General features: G+C 37.2%; 1 protein-coding gene across 1 annotated transcript in view; it reads left to right on the forward strand.

The window, feature by feature from the left end:
- SELENOF (selenoprotein F) overlaps positions 1-21,825 on the forward strand; it is a 49,140-nt gene extending 27,315 nt beyond the window's left edge. The window contains exons 3-5 of the mRNA XM_041749680.1: positions 9,660-9,723; positions 18,533-18,582; positions 20,991-21,825. Coding sequence (XP_041605614.1) covers positions 9,660-9,723; positions 18,533-18,582; positions 20,991-21,122 — 246 coding nt within the window. The 3' untranslated portion in view covers positions 21,123-21,825. The remainder of the gene's footprint in view (positions 1-9,659; positions 9,724-18,532; positions 18,583-20,990) is intronic.
- The last annotated feature ends 3,385 nt before the right edge of the window (positions 21,826-25,210 follow it).

Raw genomic sequence — 25,210 nt, forward strand, 5'->3', positions numbered from 1 at the left:
CATTTAAAGCTCTCGTTTCTTTGGAGATGTTGTGCTTAGAAGACCTATCCAGGGTAGAAAGAGCTAGATTGAAGTCACCAAGTATAAGTGTATTATTATCAAGGTATTTCTTGAGTTTGGTTATTAATTGGTTTAAATATTTGGCAGCTCCCACATTCGGGGCATATATATTGAGGAGTGTTAAGTCCTCTTGTTGGATAGATCCTTTGAGTATGAGATAGTGTCCCTCTTCATCTCTCACTATAGTCTTCGGGGTAAATTTTAATTTATCTGATATAAGGATGGCAACCCCTGCTTTCTTTTGAGGACCATTTGAATGGTAAATGGTTCTCCAACCTTTTATTTTCAGGTTGTAGGTGTCCTTCTGTCTAAAATGAGTCTCTTGTAGACAGCAAATAGATGGGTCCTGCTTTTTTATCCAGTCTGAAACCCTGCGCCTTTTGATGGGGTCATTAAGCCCGTTCACATTCAGAGTTACTATTGATAGATATGAGTTTAGTGTCATCATATCTATTCAGTCCTTGTTTTTGTGGATTGTTCCACTGAACTTCTTCTTAAAGGGGAATTTTAAGAGTCCCCCTTAAAATTTCTTGCAGAGCTGGTTTGGAGGTTACATATTCTTTCAGTTCCTGCCTGTCTTGGAAGCTCTTTATCTCTCCTTCCATTTTGAATGAAAGCCTTGCGGGGTAAAGTATTCTTGGTTGCATGTTCTTTTCATTTAGGACCCTGAATATATCCTGCCAGCCCTTTCTGGCTTGCCAGGTCTCTGTGGAGAGGTCTGCTGTTACCCTAATATTCCTCCCCATAAAAGTCAGGGACTTTTTTTCTCTTGCTGCTTTAAGGATCTTCTCCTTATCTTTGGAATTTGCAAGCTTCACTATTAAATGTCGAGGTGTTGAACGGTTTTTGTTGATTTTAGGGGGGGATCTCTCTATTTCCTGGATCTGAATGCCTGTTTCCCTTCCCAGATTCGGGAAGTTTTCAGCTAGGATTTGTTCAAATACATATTCTGGCCCTCTGGCCCTTTCCGCGCCCTCGGGAACCCCAATTAAACGTAGGTTTTTCTTCCTCAGGCTATCATTTATTTCCCTTAATCTATCCTCATGGTCTTTTAATTGCCTGTCTCTTTTTTCCTCAGTTTCCCTCTTTGCCATCAACTTGTCTTCTATGTCACTCACTCGTTCTTCCACCTCGTCAAGCCTCGTCGTTAGGACTTCTAGCTTGGATTGCATCTCATTTAATTGATTTTTAATTTCTGCCTGATTAGATCTAAATTCTGCAGTCATGAAGTCTCTTGAGTCCTTTATGGTTTTTTCTAGAGCCACCAGTAGCTGTAAAATAGTGCTTCTGAATTGGCTTTCTGACATTGAATTGTAATCCATATTTTGTAACTCTGTGGGAGAGTGGGCTGTTTCTGATTCTTTTTTTTGAGGGGTTTTCCTTCTAGTCATTTTGTTCAGTGCAGAGTGGCCAAAAACAAGTTGTATTGGGAAAAGGAGAAAAAGAGAGAGAAGGAAAGAAAAGAGAAAAAGAAAAAAGAGAAAGAAGAAAAAAATAGGGGAAAAAGAGAAGAAAAAGAAAGAAAGGAGAAAAAAGAAAAAAGGGGGGGTGGGGGAAGCAATCAGAAATCAAGAAGAAAGAGAGAAAAAAAAAAGCACAAAACAAAACAAAACAAAAAAAAAACAAAAACAAAAACAAAAAAACAAAAAACAAAAAAAAAAACCACGGGGGAGTATCTTCCGATTCTGTGTAGTTTAAGTCCCTTGATTTCCCTTGGAACTGGTCCGTCTCGCTGGTCTTCTGGGGGGAGGGGCCTGCTGTGCTGATTCTCAGGTGTTGGCACTTGGGGGAGCTGCTCTGCCCCTGCCTGGTGCAGGGCTCGGTGGGGGTGTTCACCCCGTGAGGCCCCGGGAGGAAGCCACAGTGTCGGGGGCAGCTCTGGGACCCTGGAGTCAGCCCCCGCAGTAGCTCCGGGGCTCTCCTTCTGCAGGGCCTGGGGGCTCCGGGGCGGGGCCGCTGATCTGCTCAGTTCCAGGCAGGAGCGTCCTTGCTGTCCTGGGCCCTCCCGGCCTCTGCCTGTCCCGGGGGAGGCCGGATCCTGGGCTGTGTCCCGGCGCCCTGTGCTCCGGGGCCTGCGCTGTTGGATTCGCGCTCCCGGCGGTGCAGCCCCCTCCGCGGAGCCGCCGCCCGAGCCTCTCCGAGCTGTTCCCGGAGCCGCGCAGCCCCCTCAGCGCGGAGCTTCTTCCTCTGCGCGAGCCGCCGCCGCTGAGCTGTTCCCGGAGCCGCGCAGCCCCCTCCGCGCGGAGCTTCTTCCTCCGCCCGAGCCGCCGCCGCTGAGCTGTTCCCGGAGCCCCGCAGCCCCCTCCGCGGAGCCGCCGCCCGAGCCCCTCCGAGCTGCTCCGGGTCCCGCCGAGCGCTGCAGCCCTTAGGGAGCTCGGCGCACTCTCCGGGGCACAGTTCCTCTGTTACTGTCCCAGGGAGCCCGAGGGCTTCCCCCCTTTCTGGGGATCCTGCTCCAATTCCCCGGGAGGCCTTTCCACCCGGGAAGGTCGGTGCAGCTCCTGCTCCTCCGGGACGGGGCTCTCCTGTCCTGGGGACACTCGCCCCGGCCTCAGCCCAGCTCCTCGCGGGCCCCTCCCCCTTGGCGGCCTTTTGTTCCTTTATTTCTCTTTCCCCGTCTTCCTACCTTGATAGAAGCGCGAACTCTTCTCACTGTAGCGTTCCAGCTGGTCTCTCTTTAAATCTCAGGCCGAATTCGTAGGTTTTCAGTATGATTGGATGGTTTTCTAGGTAATTTGCTGAGGACAGGTGACCTGGAGACCCTACTCCTCCGCCATCTTGCCCCTCCCTCCAAAAAAAATAAAATTTCTAAATTAAAAAAAATAGAATGTATATTCCTCTATGTTTGCATGGAATGTTCTGAAAACATGTTAGGCCCATGTGGTCTAATGTGTCATTCATAGCTACTGTTTCCTTGTTAACTTTTCTTTTTTAAAGATTTTATTTATTTATTCATGAGAGGCACAGAGAGAGAGGCAGAGACACAGGTAGAGTGAGAAGCAGGTTCCATGCTGGGAATCCAACATGGGACTCGATCCCGGGTCTCCAGGATCACGCCCTGGACTGAAGGTGGCGCTAAACTGCTGAGCCACCCACCCGCGCTGCCCCCTTGTTGACTTTCTACCTGGCTAATGTATACATTGATACAAGTGGGGTGTTAAAGTTCCCTACTATAATTGTATTACTGTCAGTTTCTTCCTTTATGTCTGCTAATAATTGCTTTTTTAGGGACATCTGGGTGACTCAGTTAAGTGTCTGCCTTTGGCTCAGGTCATGATACCCAGGGTCCTGGGACTGAGTCCTACATTGGAATCCCTGCTCAGTGGAAAGTCTGCCGGTCATGCTGTCTGTCTGTCTGTCTCTCTCTCTCTCTCTCTCTCTTTCTCTCAAATAAATAATAAGTATTTTAAAAAGAATTGCTTTATGGACTTAGGTGCTTCTATGTTGGGTGCATAGATATTAACAATTTTTATATCTTCTTGTTGGAAATAACAAGTGTTGGCAGATATATGGAGGAAAAGAACCCTCATGCTCTGTTGATGGGAATGCAGATTGGTGTAGCCACTGTGGAAAACAGTATGAAGTTTCCCCCAAAATTAAAAATAGAATTACCATATGATCCAGTGATCTCACTACTATTTACCCAAAGAAAATAAAAACACTAACTCACAGAGGCATATGCACTCCTGTATTTATTACAGCATTACCAGATATGGAAGCAACCCCAGTGTCCATTGTTAGGTGAATGGGTAAAGATGTATATGTATATGCATACACCCAAAGTGGAATAACTCAACCATAAAAAAGAAATCTTGCCGTTTACTACAATATTGATGGATCTGGAGGATATAATGCTAAGTGAAATAAGTTAAAGATAAATGCCATATTATTTCACTCCTGTAGAATTTAAGAAAGAAAATGAATGAACAAAGAAAAAAGACAAACAGGCTCAAATACAGAGAACAAACTGATATTTGTTGGCTGAAATAAAGGGAATGGCTAAAATAGATAAAGGGGAGTAACAGTACACTTATCTTGAGCACTGAATGTGTAGAATCAATGAATCACTATGTTGTACACCTGAAACGAATATGATACTGTTAATTATACTTCAATTATAAAAACCACTTATTTTTAAATGAGGTGGAAATTAAGGAATTCAGAAGTCATTGTTTACTAATAAGGCAAATCAGTTATGAGCTGAAGCAGTTAGATATTTTTGCTTTCTACCAGGAGGATGGTTTAGAAAGTTTAGGAAAATCTATTAATCATAACTTATGTGGAAATCGGTATGGACTCCTAATGGGGAAAAGAATGCCATTTTTCATATCATTTGTATATTTTTCTAAATATGTCCATGTGTTTCCACTTAAATTATTTGGGTTAGTATAATATAATGGAATAAGGACCTACTAGTGCCTGGAGTTAGATTGTCTATACAAATGAGCTCCTGTGAGGCATACAAAAAAGAGGCCTACCAATTTGGTATTAAAAAAATAATAATAAGCTTGCTGTATAAAAGTTACATAGTTTTTTTATTTCTTTTCCATTGAGTAGTTTTCTGCAAATGTTGAAGGTCAGCATTTTTTCTATGGCAGTGATGTTACTTTAAAAAGACCAAATGCTAAGGGGAAGAGTCAAGGAATTACAAGTGTAACATTTTTTAATTCTTTCATACTTTATACCCTAGAGAATTCCTATTAAAAACAGTACATATTTTCTTTCTTATGTGAATTTGTGTGATGCCAAAGATGCTTATCAGTATAAGTCACCAAAAATTTATCATAATTTGTAGTTAAATTATTTACGAGGAATAACCAGTGTTTTTCTATGAACACCACAAACTCGTAAGTAAAATGCCAACTAGTTACTCAAATTAATGCTTCGAGAATTTGACATTAATAATCTTAGGCAGCTCTGAGATAAATTTTCATTTTCTTTACCCTAGACTGAAATTAAGCACAATGTACTCTACAAGTATGTCAAAGGAACTTGAAATATTTTTAAAGTTACATAATGAAAAAAGAGGTATTCAATTCTGTTAAATGAATAATTCTCTCCATTCAGCAAACATACATTGAGAAGCTTTGTCTACTTCCAGGGGTAGTTATGATAAATAAGACATTTCCTTTCCACTGTTAAGTTACATAATATTTATAGTACATTATAGGAACAAAATTCTGCGGAAAGTACCTGAACTGGGTAGGAAATCAACAAAAGTTTTGATTGTCCCATCTGAGCTGCCTATTTATTAAAAAATACGTTTTTAGGATTTTTTTTATAAATTTATTTTTTATTGGTGTTCAATTTGCCAACATATAGAATAACACCCAGCTCATCCCATCAAGTGCCCACCTCAGGGCCCGTCACCCAGTCACCCCCACCTCCCACCCACCTCCCCTTCCACCACCCCTAGTTCGTTTCCCAGAGTTAAGAGTCTTTCATGTTCTGTCTCCCTTTGATATTTCCCATTCATTTTTTCTCCTTTCCCCTTTATTCCCTTTCACTATTTTTTTATATTCCCCGAATGAATGAGACCATACAGTGTTTGTCCTTCTCCGATTGACTTATTTCACTCAGCATAATACCCTCCAGTTCCATCCACGTCGAAGCAAACGGTGGGTATTTGTCGTTTCTAATGGCTGAGTAATATTCCATTGTATACATAGACCACATCTTCTTTATCCATTCATCTTTCGATGGACACCGACGCTCCTTCCACAGTTTGGCTATTGTGGACATTGCTGCTATAAACATCGGGGTGCAGGTGTCCCGGCGTTTCACTGCATCTGTATCTTTGGGGTAAATCCCCAGCAGTGCAATTGCTGGGTCGTAGGGCAGATCTATTTTTAACTCTTTGAGGAACCTCCACACAGTTTTCCAGAGTGGCTACACCAGTTCACATTCCCACCAACAGTGCAGGAGGATTCCCCTTACTCCATATCCTCTCCAACATTTGTGGTTTCCTGCCTTGTTAATTTTCCCCATTCTCACTGGTGTGAGGTGGGATCTCATTGTGGTTTTGATTTGTATTTCCCTGATGGCAAGTGATGTGGAGCATTTCCTCATGTGCTTGTTGGCATTGTCTGTGTCTTCCTCTGTGAGATTTCTGTTCATGTCTTTTGCCCATTTCATGATTGGATTGTTTGTTTCTTTGCTGTTGAGTTTAATAAGTTCTTTATAGATCTTGGAAACTAGCCCTTTATCTGATACGTCATTTGCAAATATCTTTTCCCATTCTGTAGGTTGTCTTTGAGTTTTGTTGACGATATCTTTTACTTTGCAAAAGCTTCTTTATCTTGATGAAGTCCCAGTAGTTCATTTTTGCTTTTGTTTCTCTTGACTTCATGGATGAATCTTACAAGAAGTTACTGTGGCCAAGTTCAAAAAGGGTTGCCTGTGTTCTCCTCTAGGATTTTGATGGAATCTTCTCTCACATTAAGATCTTTCATCCATTTTGAGTTTATCTTTGTGTATGGTGCAAGAGAGTGGTCTAGTTTCTCTTCTGCATGTGAATGTCCAATTTTTCCAGCACCATTTATTGAAGAGACTATCTTTTTTCCAGTGGATAGTTTTTCCTCCTTTGTCGAATATTAGGATTTTTCAATCATTTTCTGGTGCAGAGAAATGCTTTCCATGAATGCATTACAAGTATGCTAGGATATGGAATCCTTCAGTGCTTGTGACAGCCAAATGGGGACTGGGGTACGCAGAGCACACCAAGCTAGTCATCTCCAGTTATAAACCATCTTCTCTTACCCCAGTGCTCCGTGAAGTTGTTAACCATTTCCACGTGTCATGATACAGAGAATATTGTGAAATAGTGGTATAGAGAAATGCTATTATGTAAAGTAATGGAGTCTCCACTTAAAATTCCCAAGGGATCACAAACTTGCAAATAAAAGATAAATCTAATATCCAATTTTAACATGGCCTTACTATTTTTTAAATTTCTTAATTCTGGTAATATATACATAACATAAAATTCACCATTTTAACTAACTTCGAGTGTGCATGTATCTCCAGAACTTTTTCATCTTCCTAAACTGAAACCCCATTCTCTTTTTTTTTTTATTTTTTTATTTTTTTTTTAATTTATTTATGATAGTCACAGAGAGAGAGAGAGAGGCAGAGACACAGGCAGAGGGAGAAGCAGGCTCCATGCACCGGGAGCCCGACATGGGATTCAATCCCGGGTCTCCAGGATCGCGCCCTGGGCCAAAGGCAGGCGCCAAACCGCTGCGCCACCCAGGGATCCCTGAAACCCCATTCTCAATAGCTCCTGTTCTTCTTCCCCCAGCCCGTGGCAACCACCATTCTACTTTCTGTTTCTCAATCTGACTGCTCTAAGTACTGCATAAAAGTGGAATCATACAATATTTATCCTTTTGTAACTGCTTTAGTTAGCTTACTGTCTGTAAGGTTCATCCATGTTATAGCAGCTGTCATAATTTTCTCTAAGACAATATTTCATCATAGGTATATACCACATTTTGTTTATCCATTCATCTGTCAATAGACATTTGGGTTGCTTCTAACTTCTGGCTAGAAGTGGGAATTGCTGAATCATATAATTCTATTTTTAATTTTTTAAGGAACCACCATTTTATTTTCCCTAGTGGCTGTCCATTTTACATTATCAACAGCAGTGCCCAAGAGTTCTAATCTTTCCACATCCCCACCACCACTTTGCTGCATTTGTGTTGTTTTTAATAACAGGCATCCTATCTAGTGTGGAATGGTAGTTCATTGTGGTTTTGATTTGCATTTTCCTAATGATTAGTGATGGTGAACATATTTTTGTGACCTCATTGGTAATATGGCCTGATATTTTTAAAGATATTCTGGAAGCTTGTCTAATAAGATTGACTAAATCTTCAGAAGTAACTTACTGCATAAAATCAGATCAACCTAATATCAAATTATTATGCTGCAGAGAATCTTTGGAGATATCAGAGCTCTTCATCTGAAATCCATCAGTGGTTTCAGAGAGTCCATGAATAGTCTCAATTAAAGCAAAAATTCATCAGATTCTCAAAAGTACCTGTGACCCTCAGAAATTTCACAACTATTGATCTAGCTCAGGATCTCCAAAATGTTTTTAAAAAATTCATTATCTCTTGGATAAAGTAAATTTCTAATTTCTACTCTTTTTTATATTTCCAAAATGTTTAAAATAATCATAGTACATAGTGCATTGATATTTATGCTATTTTAGAACTTAAAAAGTAAAATCCATCTTTAGCTTTTGGACCTACAGTAAAAAAGTGTAAAAGCTAACAAGAAATAAAATGGATACAGTATGTTATTAGAATTGCCTGCCATTTCTTAGAGCCTTAGGATCCCCATGTTACTGCAAAAAGAATGGGCAGGCTCTACAGCTGAAAAAAAGTGATGTTTACCATCCAATCCATTTCAGCTGAATTCATTGCAATAAAATATTTGCATTGGAGTTTTTTTATAATGAGCTTTTACTCTGAAAGAGATTGTGTAGGTTCTAAATAGCTAGAACAGCAATATTTATCATTTAATTCATTTCAAGTGAATTTCATTAAAGGAAAATATTTGCATTTAAATTCTTTCTAACGAGGGGCATCTAGGTGGCTCAATCAGTTAAGCATCCATGCTTGGTTTGGCTCAGGTATTGATCTCATGGTTCATAAAATAGAGCCCCATCTAGGGTCCCTCTCTCCCTTCCCTCTGAGGGTACACATGCATTCTTGCTCTTTCTAAGTAAATCTTTTTTTTAATTTTTTTTTTTTTTTGCATTTATTTATGATAGTCACAGAGAGAGAGAGAGAGGGGCAGAGACACAGGCAGAGGGAGAAGCAGGCTCCATGCACCGGGAGCCCGACGTGGGACTCGACCCCGGGTCTCCAGGATTGCGCCCTGGGCCAAAGGCAGGCGCTAAACCGCTGCGCCACCCAGGGATCCCTCTAAGTAAATCTTTAACAAAAATTCTTTCTAATGAGATCTTACTGGTTTTCTAGTATCTTTACGTACTGTATATTATAATTACTTTTTAAAGGTGTTGGGGTTTTGTTTTTAAACAGTGATTGCTTAATTTTAACAGCAACCAGGAAGAATTCTCCTTAAGTATCTATGTTTGATAGATGAATACAAAGCTATCTTCAGTCTAGCATTCTAAAACTCTACCAGTTCAAATCATGGTCAATTCAACACATCTTCTTCAGTCTTTTTCCAAGTAGGGCTTAAATTCCTCAATCATTTAATATCTTTGGGTCTCTATCTCCTCTTCAGTCGGCCTAGAACTACATAGTTCTCTCCAACTCCTAACATTAGACTCTATGTTTAATAGTTATGCTGTGCAATAACTATATTTTAAAAATTATAACAGGGAGCCTCTGGGTGGCTCAGTTGATTAAGCTTCCAGCTCTTGATTTCAGCTCAGGTCATGATCTCAGGGTCACGAGATCGATCCCCACATCAGGCTCCATGCTCAGTGCAGAGTCTGCTTGAAAGATTCTCACTTTCCCTCCCACTCCCGCTTGTGCTGTCTCTCTGTTTCCAAAACAAATGAAATCTTAAAAATAAAGATTATACCAGTTTTTTAGATTCTTGTTTTTTTCCTTTTGCAGCTTTATGCAGGTGCTATTCTTGAAGTTTGTGGATGAAAATTGGGGAGGTTCCCTCAAGTCCAAGGTATGTAAAATCATCTCCAGTAAACTCTCACTGTAATAACCTAAAATGAACATTTTACAAGAATAATTTCATTAAATATTCCCAAGAATTAGAATTTTTAGGATTATACTTTCTCAATGTATTTTTCCACATTTATTTTCATGGAGGTAGAGTTTTATAGTAATTGTTGAATACAAGGTTACTTGCAGCAGGCATAATACCTGATACAACACATGATGAAGTGGTTATTTCCTTAGGAGAGCCTTTGTTTTACCAGATATAAGTGTAATCTCTTTAATATACCATTCTATCTTAAATGTAACTTGATTCATATAAAAACCTCATAAGGAATAATTGGAGTGAGATAAGACCTATATACAAAATGACTAATTGTCAAGAGATAATTAATTACCATAGAACTTGAGGTGCAGAGGAGAAGCAGTCATCCGTGTAAGTTGTCACAGGAAATTTTAAGGATAAATATATGAAAGGATAATTGTACAAATATATTCTTTTGGTTGATATCAAATAGTAATGGAGCTTTGCATCTCCAGAAGACTTGGACTAAGACTTTTCTATTCTGTCCTGGCATGTCATTTGAAAATCAGTTTTGTAAAGCTGAAATTGTATAAAGGTAATGTTTGGTTTTTTTTTTTCCCTGAAATACGTAAGTGCTCTATTTATATACCTTATTTTTACTTCTGATTTCCTCATGGTTTCTCACCTTGTTTACTTAATGGCAAGAGAATTTCTTACTCCTCTTATAAAAGTGTACCATCTTCTTTCCTATTTCCACAAATGGCAATATCAACAAGCAAAAGCATAAAGTACAAGAATCATGACTGTCCTTTATTTAACACTTCATACCCAAGTAGGCACCAAATGGTATCTCTTCCTTTCCTGAAGAACTTTCAAATCTTACTTCCTCGGCCTTCTCTGTGATTTTAATCTAGCCTTTGGCATCTTTCTCCAGAGGATTACTTGTTATCTGGTCGAGGTATCTCTATTCCCTTTTCCTTCTTTTGTTGTATCCTCTATACAACTACCAAAAAAGGTAAAAAACTAATGAATGAGACTACTTAGCAAACCAATGTAGCTTCATAACCTTAGGTATCACTGGTATGAGAAATTGGTATGAGTAGTAAAAATCTGCTATCTCAGTTCTACATTATTTTAAAACTTTTTTCTGCCTTCATAGGTATAGGATTCTTTTTTTCTTAAGGTTCATTCATTCATTCGGGAGAGCAGAGACACAGGCAGAAGGAGAAGCAGGCTCCATGCAGGGAGCCTGATGTGGGACTCGATCCCACATCTCGGGATCCCACCCTGAGCTGAAGGCAGCCGCTCAACCGCTGAGCCACCCAGGCGTCCTGGTATATGATTCTGATAAGGAACTAGCAAACTATGGCCTGAGGTCCATAGTCTAGACTGCTGTAGTAAGTACAGTTTTACTAGAACAAAGCCCATGTTCATTTAAAAATAGTCTATAGCTGCTTCTATACTACAAAAGTAGAGTTCAATAGTTGTAGCATCTATCTTTGTTGCCTGTAAAGTTAGAAATTTTTATTACCTAGCCTTTCACAAAAAGGGACTATCCAGAACTAGAACTCTGCCAAATGCGGGGAGAGCTGCTGGCACTCTCTCCAGGTTGGAGGAGCTGGGTGAGTGCCATGGTTTATGTTTTCCCTCTACCTTGAAAAATTGGATGGGAGGGTCCAGATACCCTAACCAGCCTGTTGCTTCAGTAAGTCCTGGGCCCCTAGCCCACACCAGCCCCAACCACCCCAAAAAAGCAGCTCTAGCACATTGCACATCAGGACACCCCTGGTCAGTGCTCACTATAGATCCAGTAGTTGTGCCAATGTGACACAAACACTGGCTTTCTAGGACGGCCCTGGCACAAAGCACACTGGGGCCTCCTGGCTCTCACCTGGTTCAGCTTTATTTTTTTATTTTTTAAAGATTTCATTTATTTATTCATGAGCGCGTGCGAGAGAGAGAGAGAGAGAGAGAGAGAGAGAGGAGTAGAGACACAGGCAGAGGGAGAAGCAGGCTCCATGCAGGGAGCCCGATGTCCCCAGGTCCCCAGGATCACGCCCTGAGCCAAAGGCAGACGCTGAACCTCTGAACCACCCAGGTGTCCCTGGTTCAGCTTTATAAGACATGCTTCTAAACAACCAATGGGTCAACGAAGAAATCGAGGAAATTAAAAAAAAAAAAAAAAAATACATGAAGACAAATGAAAATGAAAACTGACCTGTAAACAAAACAAGAAAAGTTTCAATATAACCTTACACTTAAACTAGAAAAATAACAAACAAAACCCAAGGTTAGTAGAAGAATAAATATTAGAGCAAGAGTAAATAGAGACTAAAAATACAGTATAAAAGATCAATGAAACTGAGTTGGATCTTTGAAAAAAATAATCAAAATTCATAAGCCTTTAGCTACACGTATCAAGAAAAAGAGGACTCCAAATCAGAAATGAGAGTAGAAGTAACAACCAAAACCACAGAAAACCGAAGTATTTTAGGAGACTACTATGAAAAACATACGTCAAAAAATAAAAAATAAAATAAATAAAATAAAAATAAAAAAACATACGTCAACAAACCGGACAACCTGCAAGAAATGGATAATGTCCTAGAAACACACAAAACTGAATCAGGAAATAAAACAGAAAACCTGAACAGAATAACTCCTAAAGGAATTGATCTAGTAATCAAAAAACTTCAACAAACAAGATTGACAGCAGATGGATTCTACCAAGTATTTCGAGATTTCATATTCTCAAACTATTCCAAAAAAAAGAGAAGAAAAGCTTATGAATACATTCCACTAGGCCAGTGTTACCCTAATACCACAAAAAGGAAATTATAGGTATCTCTGATTAACATTGATGCAAAAATCCTCAACATATTATTCAATCAACAATAAAGGGATCATTGACCACAGTCAAGTGGGATTTATTCTAGTGACGCAAAGAAGGTTCAATAGTTGCACATCATTCACTTTGACATACTACATTACTGAGAGAAAGGATAAAAACTAAATGATCAGCTCAACAGATATAGAAAAAACTCTCAACAGGGATTCTTGGGTGGCTCAGCGGTTGGGCGTCTGCCTTTGGCTCAGGACGTAATCCCGGAGTTCCAGGATTGAGTTCCACATCGGGCTACTATTGGAGCCTGCTTCTCCTCCCTCTGCCTATGTCTCTGCTTCTATGTCTGTCATGAATAAATAAATAAAATCTTAAAAAAGAAAACCAAAAATAAAAACCTCTCAACAAAGAGAGACACAGAGAAAGACAGAGAGACACAGAGAGATGGGCAGAGACAGAGGCAGGGGGAGAAGCAGGCTTTATGTAGGGAGCCCGATGTGGGACTCGATCCCCGGACTGTGGGATCACAACTTGAGCCAAAGGCAGATGCCCCACCGCTGAGCCACCCAGGTGTCCTGGTATATGTAATTATTGTAAAAAGTGACAACTGTCCTTCATGTACTATTCCACAGTATCTTTAAGATAATGAGTCTAAAAGTGGGAATATAAAAATGGCTATACTTAAAATACACCAGTTTCTTATGGACTCAGAAACACTGGCATTATACATAATTATACTGAATACGGTTATGCATTACAGAAATAATTATTTTCACTCAAAAAACCCTATTATTTATATGTAGAGTTAAAATCCAATTGTTTTCAAAAAGAAAAAAACAGTATAACTACATGTACCCAAAGTACGATATTTAACTATGCCTATGAAATATATATAATTAAGTTCCACTACAAGGACTGATAAACTCCACTCAAGTTTTTTGAAGACTGAACTTCCAACTGTAGAAATTACCAAAGACATAATAAAATCTGGTATCATGAATAAGGTTAATTGTGGTATCAAAGCTACTCTTAACATCATGAAAATCAAAGTCACAAAAAAATATTAAAATAAGTCAGTAATATGAACAATAAAATTGAAAACAATTTCTAGGATTAAGAGTGATCAAACTATCATTGAGAGAATGGATATAAAAACCAAAAGCAACTATGGTACAATTTAGAGTGTGGTGAAGAAGAAGAAAAAATTCAGCACAAGGAACTAGATATATTCTGTACTATATCAGAATGTGTTTATTCTGACAAAGAATGTATTTTGTATTTAATTAGATGTGTATCTGCTTTGGGCTTCATATAAAATGTCCCCAAGCCAAGCTATTATTCTAATACATTTGTGCCAAAAAGAACAATATATTATTATAAATAATTCTAGGTCAGCAATAAAGGGCATGTGTGAATAAAGGTAATTTTTATAAGATACTAAATCCAAAAATTCCAAAAAAGACTTTTGCCAGTAGACATATTTGGTTTCTGTGCCCCTTATTTAAAATCCTCTATAGTTCCCCATCACGGGGCAGCCCGGGTGGCTCAGCAGTTTAGCACCACCTTCAGCCCAGGGCCTGATCCTGGAGACCCAGGATCAAGTCCCATATCAGGCTCCCTGCATGGAGACTGCTTCTCCCTCTGCCTGTGTCTCGGTCTCTCTCATTCTCTCTCTCTCTCTGTGTGTCTCTCATTAATAAATAAATAAAATCTTTAGAATATATATATATAGTTCCCCATCACGTACAGTATAAACATCAAACTCAGTAGCTTCCCATACAAGACCCATCACAACATGCTTTCTCATTTCTTGTTCACATCTCTAGTTCACATGCACAACTGTCTGCATTTCTTGGAGCTCTGACCTCTAAGGCTTTGCACATATTGCATGTTCCTCCTGACTTACGCCCCTTCCAGTTCTTGTGGCATGCTGCTATTCATTCAAAATTTAGTTGAGGCATTCTTCTTTGTGGCCTTTAGACAGAATTTTTCACCTTTATATTCCACACTTGCCACAAAATATTATGTATTTATTTGCTTTGTTGGTCTTTTGCCTCTACCAAACTAGGAACTCCTTAAAGCCTAGAATTTAAAAAAAAAATTTTCCATCCATCTACCCAGAATCTACCTAAACACCACTCCTTGTGTTAAGTGGAATTCAAGGGACATCTGCATGGCTCAGTGGTTGGGCATCTGCCTTCGGCCCAGGGCGTCATCCTAGAGTCCCAAAATCAAGTCCCATATCGGGCTTCTTGCATGGAGCCTGCTTCTCTCTCTGCCTCTCTTTCTCTGTCTCTCTTTTGCTCTCATGAGTAAATCTTTTTATAAAAAGGAGGAAAATTCAAATATTTATTGAATGGATGAGTAGATTTACAAAATTTATCGAATTCAAGGTTCCCCCACTTGTGACAAATGGAAATCAAGTGAAAAGCCTGTGTTTACATTGGTTAATATATCCCTGGTGAACTTATAAACATTTTTTTCCCTGACTTCATCATTCTGCACTAAGTCGTGTTTTTAGTTTGTCTTGTCTTCATTATCGTACCTCTGGTTTCCTTAGATTCTTTCAGTTTTTTAAGTTACTCTTCTCTGAATGTTTTCAAGTGCTTTTAAATGGTCTTGTTGGGAAGACCCAAATGACTCCTAATTCTACACTCCAAATGGTTTGTATACAATAGTAAATTTTTATTTTGGGTGTACTCTCCTAGGTACCCAGAAGCTTTCTTGAGCATAGTTGAGAATTCAGTTCTAGTGTATTGTTGTTTCTGGGTATGACATTTTTATTTAGACTATATTCCGATTCAGATGGTTATTTTTATCAACAGGAAACCATCTAATTGTCATCTTATAATTTTATGTGATAGTTCACAAGTCTTAACCATACTTGTTATAAGCCCTTATAATCAAATTAAGTCTTAAAATGTAGAGCACCTTTTATGACTACTGATGCCATCAAAGGTTTATCATTACACTTAGCCAAGTATATTGTCTTTTTTCATTTGTATTTTCACTTGTTTGTTCTGGAAATAAATTCAAACCTTTTTCTTTAACTTCAAGACCTACCTATCCTTTCTATTATCCCATCTCCAATTTTATCCTCTTTTTGTAACTAGGAGGATAGATTTTAGTATTGTTTTTAGTTAACTCTGAAGAGTCTGAATTTTAAGAGTTCTACAAGTTTGAGTAATATGTATAGCAAAACCAAGCTCCTCTCCAGCGTTGCTGTGTAAATGACATGCTGATAAGAATCCAGTGAAAAGTTGAAACATTCCCTGTGTTTTCTAATCTTCTGTATATTTGAACATTTTCTGGAAATGCAATGACTGGATTTCTTTAGGAATCTTCAAACTGATGTTATTGAGCTAATTTTAAAATAGAAAATAAGTTACTGTGAAGTCTTCTTGCAAGTTTTATACTCTTGTATAGCCTGTCTTAGTGCCTTGTGTACATAAAAGCCCCCCAAGTATCTGTTAAAAGATTAATTCGCAGCTTATAAAATGTCATTAAGCTACTTACTACAGGGTATTTTAACAGATACTCCCCTCATTCAAAATTAGTAGGCTTTATAGATCTATGTTTAGCAGAACAGAGCAAAAAACTGACGGAAACAGTCATTAGTGACTCATACTAAATTTAAATTTGTTTATTTCAGCCTATTAAAAATCTGTTGAATTAAAAATTATTAAATGTGCTAGGCTCTATTGGAAACAAAATATGTAAGAACAGTTCTTTCCCTAGATAAGTTTCTTATGCAGAAGTGTCCTGTGTTTTGCAAAGGTGTACATACAGCATTTCCCAAAGGGATGCTATAAAATGCAACAAGATATCATGAGATTGCAGACTTCTGTCGAGAAGAAATTCTAACAAGCAGACTGACCATCAGTTTTACTTTGAACTAAATTCTGCAGGGGAAATATAGATAGGATATCTGAATCTCTTCAACAAGTTCTGAACCTTAAAAACTGTTTACTACTGGTCAGCTCAGATGGCTCAGCGGTTTAGCGCCACCTTCAGTCCAGGGAGTGATCCTGGAGACCCGGGATCGAGTCCCAGGTCGGGCTTCCTGTGAAGCCTGCTTCTCCCCTGCCTGTGTTTCTGTCTCTCTCTCTCTATCTGTCTCTATGAATAAACAAAGTCTTTAATTTAAAACAAAAACAAAAACTACTTACTACTGTTTTACTGTCCTAAATGCAGGTATATAAAGACCTTTGTAATAAAACATGTCAGTAATGCTATTGCTAGTTTAATTGTAAGTTTAAAAAATAAGTTCTCAGAAACCTGTAAACCATAAAATCTAAGAACTATCGAGTATCAATATGAAATATCTGTTATTTTTAGAAAAATGTTCTAAATTCAACATCATTACTTAAAAAATTGGTAAAATATAGATCAACAACCCAAAAAAGGGAAAACATTTGTTTAAAATTTCCCCAAATCCTATGCTCCAAATATAACCCCTTATTAAAATTAAAATAATAGTTAACATTTTTTAAGGGTTATAAGATTCATGAATAAATTAAAAATTTTTATAACAACCATAAGAAAAACTGATCCCAGACTTGCCTTTTAGGAGTTTGCTTCTATGTCACTAAATAGATTAATTTTTAATGATTGGAAGCATTCTATAGTGTGGTCCATGTTCATTTATTTAACCTGTAGCTTCTTATACATATGGATTTTTTTTCCACATTTCTAGGTGTGGTTAGTAGTAGTTTATATATCTTTTGCAGTATGTTGTATGGTTATTTCCTCAATACAGAAATGCCTACCAGTAGACTTTCCGATTTAAAGAATATATACGTTTTAGGACTTTGGGTTCATTTTGATAAATACCTCTCTGGAAATATGTGTCTATTTCTCCCGCAAATAACCCCCCAAGAAAATCCCTCTCTCCACCCCCCAACCTTAAATAATTCTTTTTAACTTTTGGCACCCTGAGTGAGGGTACCTCATTGTTTTGACATTTGATTTCCAGTGAGGATGAACATTCATTTCAAATGTTCATTGACCATTTGTATATGTGTACATTAGTCCATTCATTTCTCCACCTAATGTATATTTCTTATTTATGAATTTCTTATTTACTTCTATACATTATGTTAGAGATTATTCTCCCCAGTATATCATTTTTACTTTTAATTTTGTTTCTAGTAGTGTTTAACTGTCCTGAAGTTTTCATTTTTGTATAGGCATATCAATAAAGCATTTCCTGTACGGTCATGGTTAGGAAGAGTTTTATATTCCATATTCAAGTTGTTTTTGTTAACCTGTCTGTAATACTTATCACAGCTGAAATTATTAATGTGATTATTGACTTAGCATCTCTCTCCCTCACCATACTGTAAACTCTATAAGAGCAAGAATCATGTTTTGTATTGCTTTATTTCTGCTATCTGGCATTCAGTTAGATCTACAATAAATATTTGTTGAATGAATTGAAAATCTTATATCTAAAAAAAAAAAAGAAAATCTTATATCTGAATGATAAGCTTTCTCTAGTGTGTTAAATAACTCACATACACACACACACACACACATTCTCTCCTTCCCTCTCTGATTTGATAATTTTAATCTCTTTGGATTTCCTAATCTGTTTTATCCTGGTATCAGTATCACATTATCTATTAACAAATTCTTCTCCCGTATTTCACTTTTTTCTAAACTACCCAGACTTCTTAAACATTTATTCTTCTAGAGCTTTAGTACCATTTTCCCAAGGCCTCAGGACCCCTTTAGAATTTGGGATTTTATTAGTGTCAAACAATTAACATCTTAAAATATTATTCTCATTGAATAGTATAAAATGCCTTTACATTTATTTATATAGTTGAATTTCCTTCATATATATATATGATCACATGTTTTATTGAGTGTATCTGTACCTTTTGTATTAATCTTTGTGGCTAGCTTGAGTTTGGAAGTGAATAACTGGAATCTTTTTTTCTTAAGCTTTTGTCAGGAGTGACAAACCCAAACTATTCAGAGGACTACAAATCAAGGTAAGAGGATTTTAATGGGATTCTTTTTTTTTTTTTTTTTTTTTCAGTTTTTTAATTAAAATATTTCAAGTTTTTTTTAATACCTTAGAACAATTTTAGGTATACAGAAAAATTGATCCAAAAGTAGGCTACTTCCATATATACCCCCTCACTACTCCTATCTCCCCACCAAGTTTCCCTTATTAATATCTTGCATTTATGTGGTACAATTAATGAACCAATATTGGTACATTAACTAAATTCCATGGTTTGCATTAGGATTTTTTTGTATCCTACAGTTCTAGTTTTGCCAAATGTATATGATAGCACATATGCGCCATTTTCGTATCTTCCAAAATAGTTTCATTGCCTTACAAGTCTCCTGTGCTTTACCTCTTCATACCTCTTCTTGACCCACCCCTTACCCCAAACCCCTGGCAACCACTGATCTTACTGTCTCTGTAGTTTTACCTTTTGCAGAAGGTCATGTGGTTGGAATCATACAGTATGTAGCCTTTTCAGATTGACTTCTTGGACTTAGCAATATGCAATTAAGGTTCTTCCCATATCTTCCTGTAGCTTTCTTGTTAACACTAAATAGTATGAAGATTCTATTGTACCATGGTTTTTATATTCACCTATGGAAGGACATCTTGGTCGCTTCCAGTTTTTGGCAATTATGAGTAAAGCTACCGTATACATTTTTGTATAGACATAAGTTTTCAGTTTAACTGTAATTACCTAGAAGTGCAGTCGCTAGATTATAGAATCAGATTGTTTAGCTTTGTAAGAAATTCCCAATCTGTCTTCTAAATTGGCTGTATCATGTTGTGTTCCCCACTAGTTATGAGAGTTTCTATGGTTCCATGTCCTCACCAACATTAAGTATTGTTAATAGAATGGCTAAAATGCCAAGCACTAAGTACACTATGTACTTGTCTTGTTATTTCAATTTGCAATTCCCTAATTGAGCATCTTTTCATTATTCTATTTGCCATCTGTAGATCTTCCTTTAGGTATCTGTTCTTTAGCCCACTTTTTAAATTTTTAATTGTGACAAATTCATAATATTAAATTTACCATCTTAACTATTTTTAAACATACAGCTCAGTTCACATTGTTGTGAAATAGATCTCTAAAATTTTTTCATCTTGCAAAACAAACTCTATACTCATTAAACACTAATTCCCCTATTCTCCTCCCAGCCCTTGGACTAACCACCCTTCTGCTTTGTTTCTGTGATTTTCACTATTTTTAGAGACTTCATATGAGTTGAACCATGCAGTATTCATCTTTTCATAGCTGGCTTACTCTACTTAGCATAATGTCCCCAAGGTTCATCAATATTGAAGCATGTGACAGGGTGCTTTTTCGGCATCTACTGATATTTTTCTTATTTAGCCTATTGGTGGGAATATATAACAAGAATTGATTTTCAAAATGTTGCACGAGGCTTGTATACCTGGAATAAATCCAAATTGGTCATGGCATGTAATTCCTTCATACATGGTTAGGTTTGATAATATTTTGTGGAAGATTTTTATAGCTATGTTCTATGTAAATTTTTATCTTTTGTGGACTAAAGTGAGTTTTTGAATCGTCAACTCTTTACAAACTATTTTAAGATAATCTAACCAAAAGTGGTTAAGTTAGTAATGGTATTGATTCATTACAAACGGGTTGAGAATATACCAAATGCTAATCACATCAGAGTTGGTCTTCACAACCTGAAGAGAGAACTGAACTGAAGAGAACTGAAGCGTAAATTGTTGAAGGCAGCTCTCAGAACCTCTTTCATCATCACTACTATATTTTTGGTTATGTTCTAATTAATTTAGCATTGAAGATTGATTTTTAATGAATTGGGATAGTGTTTAGTGTTTGTTGATCATGTTGGTCACATTTAGCCAGAATTAGAATTTCTCGATTCTCTGTCAGAATATTAGGGTCAACTAGTGGGTCTGAAGTTTCAGAATTCCCCCTAATCCTAAACTAATTCTCATCACAACAATGAATTACAACAAAAAAAGAATTGAATTTCTTAAAGAATTTTAAAATTCACTACAGAATTTTGATAATTGGTGTGCACAGCCTATTTCTACGTTAATCTTAGTCATTCTAATTTTGTACTTGTCTGCCTCCATTAGGTTTGAAGCTCATGTAGAGTTTGAGTGCTGTAATAAATATTTGTTATATTCAATAATCTTAAATCTCAAACCATCTTGGTACCAACAGGTGTTTTTCTTTTTAGAGGTAAATGTAATTTTTTAATTCTCATTTTTTTGAAATTCTGTAAGACCTATTATGATCTATCTACAAGCCTTTTTCATTACCATTAGGTTGGGTTAAACTAGATTTGATTGGTTTTTGGTTGAGACTGAGAAGGCTTTTCTAAGCAGATAGTAATAATAATGTCCTTCTTTTTGTAGTATGTTCGTGGTTCAGACCCTGTATTAAAGCTCTTGGATGACAACGGGAACATTGCTGAAGAACTAAGCATCCTCAAATGGAACACAGACAGTGTAGAAGAATTCCTGAGTGAAAAGTTGGAGCGCATATAAATCTTGCTTAAATTTTGTCCTACCTTTTTGTTACTTCATCAAATGAAATCTTTCAGTACCTAGAGAATATTTCAGTTTTGCTTCCTTCTGATCAGTCCTGGTCTCTGAGGCATTAAACATCTAATTAACAGTGAAGTGGCAGCACAGCCCTTGGTATCTAAGGAGTTGGCAAGCTTAACAAAACCCAGTTTTCAATAGATTTCCATCCTTCTACATTTGTTGATATCACTAATGAAATGCTTTGTAATAGACTTGGCTAATTATGCAAATGATGGTTTGTAATAATTGGTCCAGTTTTACAAACAACAGATTTTTAGATTAGGGAGGTTAATAAGGGAGATGCCTACTGTGCCTCTTGCGTGTGCTGGGTGCTCTTTGAAAGCATCAGCAAAAACTACAAAGCAAGTAAGATCTTCTAAGCCTCAACAGATTGCCTGGTTCTCATTCTCCCAGCTTTCCTTTTAATAGAAATGTTATAGTTCATAATGAATGTATTGCATTAAAACTTTATGGCTTTATTATTGTAAAACAGATTCAAGAGAAACATGCACAGAGATTTGCATTAATGAAGACTACACAGAAAACCTTGAGGAGGATTTGTGTGGATCTGATATTTAGCAAAATTTTGTGTTTCACACTCTTACAGAAAAATCAGAAATAATCATTTAAGACCAAAATATAAATAAAGTTTAAAAAAAATCAATGAGAATTTGAAATTCTTCTGATTTATCCTCATGTTTATTCTCAGTACATTTTTATTTTTCCAAAGAAGCCCTCCCCATTTTATCCAAATGTTAAAATGGCTACACTGTGTTAAACTTACTGTGGGTAAAATCTCTTTATACTTGTGTAGCAGCTTCTTGAAGTACTTTCATCGGTGAATGCATTTTTATTGATATCTCTTTTAAGGATAGCTTTTAAAATGCAGAATTTTTATGAGCTATTAAAAATTATTTTTCTTGCTTGACATTCTGTCTGGTGGTTGGTTCAAGAACATTCATCCAAATGAATTTAGGCCATTTAAACGTCTTACTAATTTATCAGATTAGACTGATTTTACTATGTCAGCTAAATCTCCAGATAAAGTCTTAAAAATCTAGAAACTTTAAAAATAAATTCAGAATTAAACCATCTTAATGAAGGATATTTGAAAGTCTTTTAAAGACAACTCTCCCAGGAAATGTTCATAGAATATTTTTAAGAGATTGGTTATTTTTGCTAGCATTTTACACTATGTCCTATTTTAAGTATATTTATAAAGTCATGAAGAGAATAAACCCCTAGGCAACTTGGTTAAAATAAAATACTATGAGTAGCCTTGGCAAACAGAGTAAGATCTATTTTTGATCATTTAGAGTGAGAGCCATCATTTTGATAGTGCAAGATCCTGGATGGTGTGGCACTAATCCCCAAGGGCCATTATTACTTGAGAGCAAGAGGAAGGTGAAGCCAGTCATGGACAGTGGGGAAAAATAGACGAAGAGGTGCTACCACACACAGATGAACAGTAGGATAGAAGGGATGAAACTTCAAAACTTCTGGGATTGGCACAGGAAACTAATTGGACTGCTCTCTGGGCAGGAAGAGCCAGTTAAATGAGTGTCTGGCATTGGTTTAAAAAAAAAGTGAAGTTTAAAAACTCTATTCAAGTTATTATATTCAAGTTATTATGAGAGATCAAACGAGGCTAAAGAATTCCATAGTATCTTAGAGCTTGAAGTTCTTGGGTTGATGAATATCCATCAAGCTCTACTATGTTAATTGGGAGGTTCAAATTAATCAGCCAAATTCTACTTATCACCAGTTCCAATCAAAGAACAGCTAAAAGCTCTTTTTAAAAAAAGACAAAATGATTACCAGGAAAGAGATACAAATTCTGATCCAAAAAGTGCCATTTTGTAGCTTATTCAGGTTCACAGATATGAATATATAATACTCAGTTTATAAATGTGTTTCCCCTGCCAAAATGTTATTTATAACCTAAAAGTTAGTTTATCTTTAAATTCTTGAATTTGGCAAAAGCTTCTTAAAAAGGAACTATGAACTAAAACTGACATTTCCTGTTTTAAGAGGATTTGAGGCTTAAAAGCTAGTCTAAAATTAAAGATAATAAAATGCAAAAAAAAATACTTCTGAAAGCAAATACATGGGAAGGAGCTATATTCCAAATAGCACAGCTAGGTAAGTATTTGTTTTACTTGAAAATTAAAGTACACACTTTAATTACATTCTGTGGTGACAGAGGACTTGTTCTGGGAGAAGGCCTGCCTGCATTTGTGATCAAAAATTCAGAGTAGATTTTTGCTGAACATTTTACCCTCATACTGGCCTGGCCCTTTGCCAGAAGTCAGTAACATGAGACATGATTATATAAAAATATGGAGGAAATAAAACTAAGAATAATTGTCTGAAGCCTCTATAACTAGTCTTTTCCCATTAGCCACTCTTAAAACCTATTTCACAAATACAGCATTTTATCTGTCCAGCATTATGAAGATAGTGAAGCTTACCCCTAAAAAAAGAGTTTGGTAGAAGAACTACAGTTGATTCTTATCATTTGTGAATTCCAGATTTTCAGATTTACCTACTCGTTAATATTATCTGTAACCCCACAGTCATAATACCCAGGACACTTTTGAAGTCATTTGTGGATGGGCACAGAACAGCAAAAAATTTGAGTCACCCCCCTCCACCCCCAGCACCACTGTGCACACGTTCCCAGTTCCAAACAGGGTGACACACTGCCATGTTCAGCTCTCATGCTGTAAACAAATATCCTTTTTGTAGTCTATTCAGTTTTTTGCATTTTTGTGTTTTTTGGCAATTAGGCCTTTTGAAACGGCCCCCCAGCACAGCGCTGAAGTGCTGTCTAGTATTTCTAATAAGAGCAAGAAGGCTAGGATGCACCTTAGGGAAAAAATGCACTTTAGGTAAGCTTTGTTGAGACATGAGCTGTGGGCCATGAGTTCAATGGTGATAAAGCAACAATATGTATTAAAATGTTTAATTTGAAACACATGAAATAAGATTATAGATAGATTGACAAAAATTTGGTGACCAGAGGCTTCCAGGAACGTAACCTGCCTGTATGTCCCCGAGATCAGTGGTCTGTTGCAAGTTCAGTATTTGCAGCAACTTTATAGAACTGTGAATACTGAGAATGGACTAGAACTTTAACATTTGTATTCAGATTCATTTAAAACCACTTAGGTGCCTGGGTGGCTCAGATGGTTAAGCATCTGCCTTCAGCTCAGGTCATAATCTTCAGGTCCTGGGATCGAGTCCCATGTCAGGCTTCTGGCCCAACGGGGAGTCTGCTTCTCCCTCTCCCTCTGCCCTTCCCCTGTTCATGCTATCTCTCCGTCTCAGATGAATAAATAAGTCTTTTAAAATAAAACCCACTAGAGTGTACATCTCACTGTTTTAGTATATTCAGAGTCCTGCCACCATCACACTATCTAAATTTAGAACACTTTCATCACCTCAAAAAGAAATCCTCTCTATACCCATTAGCAGTGGGACTCCTACAGCCATCTACACCCCAGTCTGACAACCACTAATCTTGCTTTCTGTCCCAACAGGTTGGCCTATTCTGGATATTTCATATGAATGGACTCCTATAATACATGGCCATTTATCTAGGGTCTTTCATTTAGTATGTCTTCAAGCTTCATCTGTATTATGGCGTGTATCATCAGTACTTGATTGCTTTTTATGGCTAATATTCCTTTGTATGACTATACCGCATTTTATCCATTATTTGGTAGACATTTGGGTTGTTTCCACTCTGGGGCTGTGATGAATAAAGCAGCAATATATATTCATGTACAAGTTTGTAGAAACATTTTCATTTAGAAGGGAACTGCTAAGTCATACAATCTATGGTTAACTCATTAAGGCACAGCCAAACTTTTCCAAGGTGGCTACACCATTTTGCATTCCCAGCAGCCGTGTACAAGGTTCCAATTTCTGTTAAGTCCTAACTCTCTTGATCTCTCATTAAAAGTGCTTGTTTTACAGCCCTATCAGGGACTACTGAGATGTCCGTTTGACATTTCCCTTCATTAACTTTTTAAGTTCTTTATATA

This window comes from Vulpes lagopus, chromosome 3 (assembly GCF_018345385.1).
Source record: "Vulpes lagopus strain Blue_001 chromosome 3, ASM1834538v1, whole genome shotgun sequence".
Taxonomy (NCBI): Eukaryota; Metazoa; Chordata; class Mammalia; order Carnivora; family Canidae; genus Vulpes; species Vulpes lagopus.